This window comes from Diabrotica virgifera, chromosome 5, assembly GCF_917563875.1.
Source record: "Diabrotica virgifera virgifera chromosome 5, PGI_DIABVI_V3a".
Lineage (NCBI taxonomy): Eukaryota > Metazoa > Arthropoda > Insecta > Coleoptera > Chrysomelidae > Diabrotica > Diabrotica virgifera.
This window is the reverse complement of record NC_065447.1, coordinates 88,832,986-88,846,088: the sequence shown is the minus strand read 5'-3', so window position 1 is coordinate 88,846,088 and position 13,103 is coordinate 88,832,986. Positions and strand designations below refer to the sequence as shown.

The following is a 13,103-nucleotide window of genomic DNA, read 5'->3' as shown; positions in this document are numbered from 1 at the left end:
TTGGAATGATCCAAAAAACTTTTTTCCATGCAAAAAAAATAATTTTAGAAAAAAAAACAAAAAAAACGTTTAAAAAACTTTTTGACCACCTTTTGGTCCTGGCAACATGCAAATTTGTTAAAAGGAGTCCTTTTTGAGTAAGATTGTGCAAAAAATCCGAATTAGAATATTTTTCCTAGCGGATGCGCAGTGGCTTTCTGGACTATACCCCCTGTTTTACCCAAGGTAACCATTTTATTCAGACTGAGTCAATCTGGAGCCTGCAGATATTTTAAAAAATGTCTAGATGTTCTCGCCGGCGGCGCTGGGATTCGATCCCCGGCCTTCTGCGTGAAAATCAGACATACTACCGCCTGAAATATCCGGCCGCCTATAAAAAATAGACACTTTTGCAAAATCCTCAACTCTGCGTTTGAATTATTTGAAATTTTTAAATTGATGGCATTCCACCTAAAAAGAAAATAAAAACGAAAAAATGAGGTTTTTGGTGGTAGGTGGAGAGCGGATGAGGCGGTGGGTTACATTTGCGCTAAGTCTTCTTTTTTAATTTCATAGAGAGTAAAAAAAGGAAAAAAAAATGAATTCTGGGAGTGAGGACCTTATGCCTAACTTAACGGGGGTATCCTTTGATTCCTTTTATTATTAATTCTGCCATCTTTGTAATAATATCAATGACCTAATTCTTGCCCGATAGGTACATATTACATTTGTTAGCGATAAACACAAAAATTGTAAATTATATATTTATCCAATTTTTATTCTCCGTTATTGTTAAACAGTTTCAAGACTTATATAGTCCATTTACTCATGGTTTTTACTCCAAATTTTAAAGAACCGCTTGGATTGACATGAAATTTGGCGTACACATAGCTAACATGTCAAAGAAAAAGTGATATTATGCCAATGTGTACTTTTACTCTGGGCCGGAGATTCACCCCTTCTCTGGGGGTGAAAAACATATATGGATACTTCTCTTCATGTTTTTGAAAAACATACGTTCAAAATGGGACTGGAATTAAATAAAATGTCTAATTAAAAGCAATTGTTGTTCTATGGAGTTTTTTCACTAATTCAATAATTTTCGAGTTACCTATTTTCGAGTGACCTATTTTCGAGTGACCTATTTTCGAGTGAATAAGTTCATTTTTCAACAAAAAAAAAACACGTTTTTAGACGGTTTTTCGCAAATTAATAACTCAAAAAGTAAATAGGTATTGTGTCGACAAAAATATTCTTAGCAAAAATATAGCTTATAAAAAAGAGAAAAAAAAGTTGTATATATGAAGTCTGTAGACCCACTAAAAGAAGAGTTATAGCTAATGAAAAGTAGGTTCTTATTTGTCAAATTCCCAATCGAATACTTTAACGTGAAACAACCAAAAAATGAAGCACTTTTCGGGGAAAACTCATCACAAATTTTTTAAAATGTTTTAAAAAAATTTATTTCTGTTTTCTAAAAAAGTTTCTAGCAACAAAGGTAAGTAAGTTACGCTCAACATAAAGTTGGTCCTTGTTTTTGTAAAAAAAATCATAAAAATCACCCCCTAATCCCAAATGAAATTAACTTTCTGACTGAAAATTTTGTTCAATTTTGAAAAAATTCTTTTTTTTAATAACTTAAAAATTATTAGTTATATCAAAAATCTTAAGTAGTAAAAAATAAGTTTTGCTCTTGTGAATATTGTGGATTTTTTTATTTTTCTGTAAGACAAAAATTGGTTAAAATATGGCTGTTCAAAATTTGCATAGACACGTGATTAGTGGCATGTTCAAGCCCTCATTTAACTACAGCCTTTTCAAAAATGAGTACTTTGAAATTGAAACTTACAGATCTTATAAGTAAAGTAATTTGTGAACCAATAATGAATAATTAAAAAAAATTTACCAACATTATTTTGATCGTACCTTACTCACTTTTGATGTTATAAACTAAAAAAAAAAAAAAAAATAAATCTTTTTTTAAACTTTGAAATGAGTTTTCCCCGAAAAGTGTTTGATTATTTCACGTTGAAGTATTCGATTTAACATTTGACGAGTAAGAACCTATGTACTTCTCATTAGCTACAACTCTACTTCTACTGGGTCTACAGACCTTATAAATATATACACCATTTCTTTTATTTTCTTGTAGGCTATCACTATATTTTTGCTAAAAATATTTTTTCGATAAAATACTCTTTTGGAGTAATTTGCGAAAAACCGAGCGGAAAAAACATTTAAAAACGTGTTTTTTTTTTTGTTGAAAAATGAACGTATTCACTCGTAAATAACTCGAAAAGTATTGATTTAGTGAAAAGCTCTATAGAATAAAAGTTGCTTAGAATTAGTCAGTTTATCCATTTGCTGACTTATTTTGAACGTATCTATATTTTTTCACCCCCGAGAAGGGATGAAATTCACCCCTAGGGCAAAATCACACATCGGCACAACATCCCTTTTTTTTCTCTTTAACATGTCAGATACTTGTATGCCACATTTCATGTCAATCCATGCTGTTCTTTAAAATTTTGAGGTTTTGCAATATTTAACCGTGAGTGAATGGACTATTATTGGTTACAAAATATCAATGCTGTTAATAATTTAAATAAAAAATGTGGAACACTTCATCTCATGTCCTTATTATATTAAAGGCCAAGCTCATCTTTGTATTCATCCATTCTCAATACACCCATCAAAGAACAAAATACGCAATAAACTATAATGTGCAACTACTATCTTAAACAATTTTTAAACCAGTGGACTATACCTAAATGGTAAATAGTGGAATGTACCTTAACATTCTTGTGAATTGTAAATACTTGTTCATGGTGCATTAACCCATCATTCTATACATACAATGTACAAGTATAATATACAACTTAGCTTTTTGTTAATGCTATTATGTAATAAACGATTTACCGAATGTGTATATCTATACAAATTACGTGTAGAAAAAAACTATACACCAGAAGTCGAAAGTACTATTCATCGAATTAAAGTACTTACAAATTAATAGAGTTGGGAAATCGTTACAAAACGTATTTTACTAATTGGAGAAAAATATCAGAATTGTAAAATTTTTGATAAACCAATTTTTTCACTCATGTCCAAATTTCCAAAGAGCTCTGGAACAGCCTTTTTTATTGAATGGAATAATCGGTATATTACAATTTGAGTGTAATTAATAAATAGTGTGAACAATAACCAAAAATCCTTTTAGAGCAGCAGTGTGCAAAGTACAGATTGCCATAATGGTCGCCAACATCCGAAAGGGATAGGCACTACCAGAAGAAGAAGAAAAAAATATCAAGGAAATAAAAAAAATCAAAGACTTCAGCGCGTTAATGACAAATTATGCAGACATAAGAAATACTAGATTTGGACCGATTATTGAAGTAGAAAAAATCATTTCATATATGTCTGGAAAATGTCTCCATACTTAATGACCAAAAGGAATTTAGTCGGTATTTAACTCAAAGTTTGGTTGCTTTGCTTCATCTTGATCCATGTTTTACCTGGTGACCAAGAGATACTCTAACGAAAGGGCAAGATAAGCATATGGCACATCACAATGTGTCATGTTAACTGATTTCCAATATGGACTATTTTCTGTGAAGAATATGGACTAAAAATGAATATAGAAAAGATCAAATACATGATAATAACTATGAAAACAAACATACAAACAAGCATACATTTGGGAAATGTACCGATAGAAAGGGTTGATTAATACAAATACCTAGGAACCTAGATTTCAGAGAAAAATGATCAAACAACAGAAATAAGGACCAAGACCTCGATTTTTGACCCTTTGCTTCGTTATCGAACGTATTCGCTTCGTATTTGTTTAGTGTACAGATAGCGAATGATCGATAACGAAGCGAAGGGTCAAAAATCGAGGTCCAGGATAGAAATAGCAAGAAATGCGTTTATAAAAATGAAAACAATTCTCTGCAACAAAGACTTTGGATTGGAACTGAGAGTAAGAGCTTTGCGATGCTACGTGTTCTTAATACTGCAATATGGAATTGAAAGCTGGACATTAAAGAAAGAATACAAAATAAGCTACAGTCATTGGAAATGTGGTGTTACAGAAGAATGCTTAGAATAGCATGGACACAGAAGAAAACGAACACGGAAGTGTTGCGAGAAATGGGCAAAGAATGCAAAATAATAAACACAATAAAATTAAGAAAGTTACAGTATATGGGACACGTAATGAGGGGACAGCGATATGAAATGCTAAGACTGATAATACAGGGAAAGATAAGAGGCGGAAGGAGTATTGGAAGAGGGAGAGTGTCAAGGCTGAAGAATTCAAGGCAGTGCCGGATTAACCATTAGGCAAAGTAGGCATCTGCCTAGGGGCCTCGACCCCAAAGGGGGCCTCGCAGCCCTCGCAGGGCCCAAAACGAAAACTATAAAGTTGTTAAAATATAAAAATTTGCAAAATTTTTACCTTTACCCAACTGACAATATAATCTAAACAATATGTTTCTACGAGTTGTATCTGTTTTGAGTAATACCTACTAAAATATTTTTATACCTAAACTGTTGAAAAACATTTCAGATAACCTAGTAAATACAAGATTTTAGCAATATAAGTACCAACAATGGGGTAAGGTTATATCAACCATAATAAATTTATTTGAATTTGGACATTTGTCACGTACATTCTAAGAAGCCTTATATACTAAAACTTAATATTATTGGCGTTGGGTGGTTTTATTTAAACATCGATGGTTCTTTCAATCTAATATTTATATCGAAGTCATCTTTTCTTAGTTTGGTTTTGTTCTGTGGAAGAAAATAATTGTTATAGTGTAGTTAGGTGCAATAGTTGATTTTATAAATTTGCACATCAGATTGATTAATATTTTATTCTAATAAATCTTCATTTTAAAGCAGTGCCAGGGCACTTTTAAGTGATCGCCAGACACCTTAATTTTTGACTTAGTGTATTTATCTGTTGTGCTTGGTATAATATTGGAATTTAAGCATTTGTTTTGATCTCTACAATATTTAAACCAGGAGAGTTATTTTCCATAAAATGTATATAGTCCAGGGTAATACCTAAGGTTTTTTCCATGACACTTCAAGAGCAAGGACACTGAAGCGTTTTTTCGACAAGTAATGCCTATAAGAGCAAATTGTAACTATTTCCTGCGTAGGATCTGGCGGCCATTTTTATTTATAAACAATTTAGTGTCAAAAACGGCATTTTTCCTTTTTTTTAATCAATTGAAAACAGTGAAACTTATGGGTTTTTAGTACAAACATCTTCGAGAGTATGAAAAAAGCTTTAAAATGAATTATTACAAAGTTTGATACACTCAATTGATACTCAAAGTTTGATATGCTAATGGATTATTACAAAGGTTAATATAATTGCGAAAAAGGTCAAAATTGCAAAAAAATAAATTTTGCATAACTATTGTAAACATGAACATACAGCTTTGAAATTATTGTCAAATGAGGGTTCTTTGGTGCTTAATATGTGACAAAAATTTCAAAGCGATCCATTCAATTGTTTAAATTTTATTTAAATTGTTTATCCCAGAAAGCATTTTTTTGCAATAACATGTCAGAAAAAAAATGATGTTAGAACCAAGAACCAATCCACAATGAAAGAGCATAGCTATATTTTCAACTTGGTTTAAAAAAAGTAAGTAAAAAATGCATTTATTAGTAATACATAATTATGCAAAAGTATCATCAATCTTTCCTTATAAACTTTATTTTTTTATAGAATAAATTATATATATTTATTACAATTTTTTTCAATTATATATAAATAATATTACTTATTAGTTGTGCATCTAAAACAGAGTAAAAAAATAGATGTTTTTAAAAAAGTTATTCAAAAAGATTATAAGGAAAAATTGACGATACTTTTGCATAATTATTTATTACTAATAAATGCATTTTTTATTCACTGTTTTTAAACCAATTTGAAAGTCTAGCTCATGCTCTTTCACTTGACACCTGTAAAAATTTTATCACCTATTAAGCACCACAGAACCCTCATTTGACAAAAATTTTAAAGCTGTACACTAATTTTTATAATAGTTATTGTGAAATTATTTTTTTGCAATTTCGACTTTTTTCGCAATTATATTAACAATAATTAACTATTTAGATGGGAAATAAGCCACAATTAAATTGAAAAAATAATTGTGGCTTATTTTTATATTTTATTATAATATTATAAAAATTAATTTATTAACTATAAATGAGCATATCAAACTTTGTAATAAGCCATTTTAAAGCTTTTTCCATGCTCTCGAAGGTGTTTATATTAGAAAAGCCATATTTTCTATTGATTTGAAAAAAAAGGAAAAAAGGGCCTTTTCTTCCAACGTCCAAACGAAAAAATCATATTTTTTTCAAAAATATTCATTCTAAGCCTGTCAAAACATTTGAGGTTCTTACTAATGCTAAAGTAAAAAAAGTCTTATAGGAGTTACTATAAATTTTAATTTTTGTGGAAATAACGATGTTTTATTTTTCACTTTTTTCTAAAAACTTTGAAAGTGTCCTCTTATTTTATAACTCATTCATTACAACTATATCTATTAACTCATTCATTTCATAGGTATACCTGATTACTTTGACAAGTGTTTAATAAGTATATTTTTTTATAAAATACATCGTGTTCCCGATAGTTAAGCTTGAATATGTACCTATAATCCGTTTGAAAATTATTGATTGTACAGTTTTTACGACGCAGGTTATTTGTACCTATTTACGGACAATAGATTTAAGTACTTGCAGGAAAAAAATAGACTTTCAATTAACTATAACTTACTTTGAATTAATATTATTATTAAAAGGCTTTTAATAAAGGAATTTATATTGTATTTTTTATTAGCTTCAATTTTGGTAATAATAACTTTAAAACCGATTTAAAACATGTATTTTTTTCACAAAAAATTAAAATCTTTGATCTTTTTCAAAATAACTTTAAAAAATGCTTTTTTTTTTCAAAATAACTTAAAAATTATTAAAGATACCAAAAATCTCAAACCATAAAAAGTAACTTTTTCTTAAGGGGCCTCATAGCTTTGGTTGCCTAGGGGCCTCAAGATTCTTAATCCGGCACTGATTCAAGGAACTGGTTTAAATGCAGTTCTAGTTATGATGATATCCAACCTCCGATTAGGAGACGGCACTTAAAGAAGAATTTCTGATCTGCGGAATCCTGAAAGGAGGAGGAGAGGAAGACCAAAGAAGATCTGGGGGAGATGCTTAGGCAGAGCATTGATATAGGGAAAGAAAAATGATATTGGTATGACACAAGATAGAAACTTATGAAGAAATGTAATTACGGAAGCCGATCACGCATAGGGATAAATTAAAATAGATTGATGATGATGATGGGTGTAAACTACAATTGATTGAGTAAAAAAGGAAATTAAATAAAATGAGTAAAAAATTTTCATCTACAGGGTGATTGATTAGTGGGGTAAAGCTCAATAGATCCGCTATAGTAATAGATAGCAATAAAAGTTAGTAACAAAAATTTTAGCCACCTTTGAGCTTCACAGTACAAAATTAGTTATAATGTTACAGGGTATTCGATAGCACAGTGGCAGACCAAATTTATGTTTTTTTAAATGGAACACCCTATATTTTATTTTAAATTCGAAATCCTGTTAACTTTTCCATCATAAAAATATAAAGGTTTGTTAAACAGGTTATTTACAAAGTTATAACCAATTTTATATGAAAATCGTAACAAGTTCAACTCCCTGGTTTATTATTGCGATATTTTTTTACGTATTGTCAAAATTTTCAAGAATGATTGATATTGCTAATTTTCTTTTTATCAAATACAGGGTGAGTCAAAACGCAAGTACATTATTTTCTCAGTAATTTTAAATGTAACACCCAGTATTTTATTACACTATTAAAAAGTACCATCACCGTACTTTAATTTTTAGATATCATTTCCTATATCTAAATTTATTAGTTTTCGAGATATTTTCATTTTTCAATGAACCAGTAGCATGGTTACCCAAATCACCAGAATTTAATAAACTGGACTGACTTTTTGGGGTTACGTTAATAATGAAGTTTATAAAATACCTTCAACAACAAGGGATGAGATGAAAAATAGAATACAAAGTGTATTTCGATGTGTTAATTTACAAATGCTTCGTAAAATAAGTAGCTTAGGCGTGCATAAATATGTTAGGAGGTAATTTTGAACACCTTATGTAATTAAATATTAAAAATATTTTATTAAAAGTAGCTTCTAATTTTTTCAAACATGTTTTTTTTGCAAAATGTATTACTCATAAATTATTTTTCGTTTTTTATTTGTTACATTGTTACATTTACATACAAAAGTAGTGTTTAATTGTCTTCACAAAATGTTGCATTTTGTGTTTGTGTGTTTTTTTGTAAAATTTATTGCTAATTTTCTTTCTTTATTTGTTACATTTACATAAAAAAGTAGTTTTTATTGTTTCAAAAATGTTGCATGTTGTGGTTGGGTTTTTTTTTTGTAAAATGTATGACTAATAAATTATTTTTATTTATTTATTTGCTACATTGTTACATTAATTACCGGATTGATAATCAGTAATCGTCAATTGTCAATTTAGTCACAGCTTACTTCTTAAAATTTAGATAAATTTAGACACCTAAAATAATTTGCTCGGAAAAATGAAAGTATCTCGAAAACTAATAAATTTGGACATAGGAATGTTATATAAAAATTTAAGTACGGTAATGTTACTTTTCAATAATGATATAAAATACAGGGTGTTCCATTTAACATTACTGAGAAAATATTTTACTTGGGTTTTGACTCACCCTGTATTTGATATAAAGAAAATTAGCGATCTCAATAATTATTAAAAATTTTGACAATAAATAAAAAAATATGGCATTAATAAACCATTGCTGTTGTTCTTATTTTTATTTATTCAGGGAGTTGAACTTGTTACGATTTTTATACAAAATTGGTTATAACTTTGTAAATGCCCTATATAACATAACAAACCTTTATATTTTTGTGATGGAGAAGTTAACAGGATTTCGAATATAAAATAAAATATAGGGTGTTCCATTCAAAAAACATAAGTTTGGTCTGCCACTGTGTTATCGAACACCCTGTAACATTCTAACTAATTTTGTAGTGTGAAGCTCAAAGGTTGCTACAATTTTTGTTATTAACTTTTATTGCTATCTATTACTATAGCGGATCTATTGAGCTTTACCCCACTAATCAATCACCCTGTTCAGTGTTTATAATTGTCTGTATATTAGGATGAACATTATTTTGCATAATTTGCAGTTTTTGTTACAAACTGAAACTACAACTATACCTTTAACAAATAACAAGTCAAATGAAAAATCACCAAATTTTTTGAAGTAACAGTTCCAACTTAAGTACATTATCACACACCCAGAATTCGAGGTGTGGAAAAATTACGTAACTGCGAAATAAGCTTATTGCAAACGCCCATTTTTCGTGATTTACAAACCTCTGAAATTATTAATTTTAATAATTTTATTTTTTATTTATTGTAATATTGTTAACATTTATTGTTGGTTTTATTGTAACCTTGCTCTTTATAAACTTGTTGCATTAAATTCAGTTATAAATTAGCATATTGGTTTTTTTTACGTAAGTTACCAACTGATCGTGCTGTATATCAATTATAGACCTGGATGCCGCGTACCAAAAAAAAGTTTATTAATAGCAAGCTGAAAATTTGTTAATAGCTTAACGGTGTCTAGTCGGAAAAACTTTGATGTACGGGAACACTTAAACCTTAACAGGTTACAGGTTTAGAACGTCAAACTTCGAAAACGTCCCATGTATTTTGTCGGACATGCAGGAGCGTCATTTGACAGGGTCAGGGGGGCATTTGCCCCTGACCCTGAAAATGACTGAAATTTACAAAAAATACATCAATTTTATTACTATAGTATTGTATAATGTATTGTATATATAATGCTTGCCCCTCCCCAATCAAAATTTAAAATGATGCCCCTGCGAACAGAACTTCCAATGATTTCTTGCCCTTTCAATGGACTCTCATGCAGAAATCAGACTGCTATTTACCACCAACATAATTCCAGTCATTTGACATGTTCTACGTATCGGACTTATTAAAATGCCCAACACTGCTGTGTTAAACAAATCTGTTGGCAAACATTTTTTCATATATCTATTATATAAAGTTTGCTATTGAATAAACTTAAAAACAACCTGCTAGTTTTCACAATCATAAACTTGACAGGATGACACGTTCCACAGTTAAAATCACGTTCCACAATTAAAACTTTTCGTGTTCCAGTGTTCCCATACATCAAAGTTTGTCCGACTACACACTGTTAAGCTATTAACAAATTTTCAGCTTGGTATTAATAAACTTTTTTTGGTACGCGGGATCCAGGCCTATTATGGCATTGTTGAGTGTAAATGGTTTCGGTTGCTACAATATGTAATGTGCCTTTTGTTGGAAATTGGATAATTGTTAATTACTACTGTAATAACACTGTTTAACACAACCGAAAGCAACAATCGTGCGAAAGTGGTACTTTCCTCTCGACTGAGCATATTATGTTGTGAGAATATTTAACATTTTTTGAATTATTTACAAAACAGCTAATATAATTACACATACTGTTGTAATTATATTAACTCTACCCTATTCCATGAACATACGCCTGTTTTGGATTACTTCGACAACGAATATTTTACTGTGCAAAATAAGAACAAAGAAACTAAATTGCAAATTACATTGCTGTTTATTGGAATAATTATTAGCGCCATTTACTTTCGTACTTCTTATGTTGCACAGTAAAATATTCGTTGTCGAAGTAATCCAAAACAGGCGTATGTTCGTGGAATGGCCCATAGTAATCCTATTTGTTTATTTTGTGGTTACAAGTTATTTCTTTAGTAAAATGTCTAGCTAGTGAATCGATGGGAAAAAACGTCATCCCTAAAATAAGAATTATTGTTTTTATAGACATTTAAAAAAAAACATCATATCCAAACCTTGCCGTTTGATTTGTATATTTATTTACGAGGTGTGTACTTATGTTATGAAGAGCGTGTGCGCAAAACTTCGTACCAATCCTTTTTAAACGCATTAATTTTTTTTTCGAATCCTGAGGAAAGTAATAAATATTTTTGAAAAATTTAAATGCAGAATGAAAGATTACATTATTACCGAGGGCCAAAAGCCCCTTAGAATAACCAAAAAGTTTTTTTTTAATGAAATATTTGAAATTAAAAATCACACTAAATTTTCTCTTCTTTTTCATACCTGTAACTTATTAAAATAAGCATTAGAAAAGTTTCAATGGACTTTCGGCTGACGATAAAATATTTCATTCTGCGTTTAAGTTTTTAAAAAATATTTATTAGTTTTCTAATGATTCGAAAAAACTTGCAAATAGTTATTTATGATATAAGTGTTAAAAGTACAATTTTAAGGCACGCATGTGAAACTTTGCAGAATGAGCGAAGCGAATTCATAACCCAATAGATCCCCAAAGCGATCGAGTGACTGCACATTTAGCATACTTCGCTTCCCTACTATAAGGTCGGTACTCATATGAGAGCCGAACCGTTCGCAAACAGTTCAATGAAAATATATTTACAGAAAACTCATTGCAAACTCATCATGATACATGAAAAGCGACGAACGAACTTGTGCGAAGTAAAAGTTTTTTTTGTGTAAAAGTGTAAGCGTATTGTATATTCTTGGAGTAAAAGCAAGTTAACATATTATAATTTGCATACTTAATTTTACAATTTTTATTTATAATTATATAAAGTTTCTACATTCAAACTAGAAACAAGTCACAAACTCATCGCAAACTGATCACGATCCAAGGAAAGTGACGAACCAGTTTGAAGAAGTAGTATGAGAAGACAACTACTGTAAACATGAAAATCCCTAGATAGGGACTTTTTTTCGCCTCAGGGTTTGTTCACTACGGAGAGCAATGGATTGTATCCTTGCCTTGTATCTATTGTTGTCGTCCCTTCGTATTTGCTCAGTGTTTGTTGTACGTTTGCCGACAGTATTTAAAATATTGCATATTTTTCCCTGGTATTGGATACATGGGTACGATACATTGATCGGAGTAAGGCTTGGTGCCTCGTAATGAACACAACTTCATGACCACGTTTTCAGCATTTGGAACCAATGAATACATTTTGGTTTTTATTATCTCTAAATCTATCTATGCAAATGTTAAAATTAAGACAAAAGAAATACAATTTACGTCAATATTTTAAGGTTTTCAAAATCAAGGATCTAATAGAAGTAAGACATTATCTAGCCCTTTAGATATATTTGATGACGTATTCATTAACCCTGCTCCACGTCTGCCAACTGTGGAGTCCTAATGGAAAAATATGGAAAGACGTTTATCTATGGAGCTTTGATTTTAAATCATTCGTATTGTTTTGAAATAATGTATGATCAGCGATATGCCAGCATGGGTCCTCACTTTACTTCCCAATTGGTATCTGGCATGAAATGCGTATAAAAAGAATGACTTACATATCTTGGTCCAATACTCACGTTCGACAGTTTAAATTTTGCGAATGGAATCTAAATACACTTAAAATATGCTTTTTGACGTATACTACTATTATAATTGTCGAGGAGACTTACCATATCGGGATCATTCCAGTGTCCTGGACCAGCGTTGGCAATAAGGACGTCTTGGTTATTGCCGTAGTAGTCGATGATGCTTTCAACACTAGTCCACGAGTCTTGTATGTCGTCGAAATTTCGCCACATGTTGCAGTGCTCAATGATTGCAGAGAAGTTTGGAGACATACCCGCATATATTTGGTATACTGGCCAACTGCATGAGTAGATCATTGCCCGGCCAGTTCTATTTAGGTGAAAACCTATAAATTTAAATCTGTATTAGTTTTGATTTTTTTAGTAAGTATCGATATAATATTATGGTGAATGAATAAATTTTTAAACAAATTATAAAAATTGCTTGTTTCTCTTCGAACCCAATTTATTTAGATAATTTGAGTTATTTTATGACGAAAGTTATTGCAAAGCAAATTGCATTGCAAAACGATTTACAAAATCTATTAAAAAAATAGTAGAAATAAGCGAAGAATA

At 30.3% G+C, this 13,103-nt stretch overlaps 1 protein-coding gene across 1 annotated transcript in view; it reads right to left on the bottom strand.

Annotated features, from left to right (window-relative positions):
• Positions 1–13,103, bottom strand: part of LOC114326855 (alpha-N-acetylgalactosaminidase) — a 362,570-nt gene that overhangs the window by 193,030 nt on the left and 156,437 nt on the right. Inside the window, exon 5 of the mRNA XM_028275311.2 lies at positions 12,633–12,874. Coding sequence (XP_028131112.1) covers positions 12,633–12,874 — 242 coding nt within the window. The remainder of the gene's footprint in view (positions 1–12,632; positions 12,875–13,103) is intronic.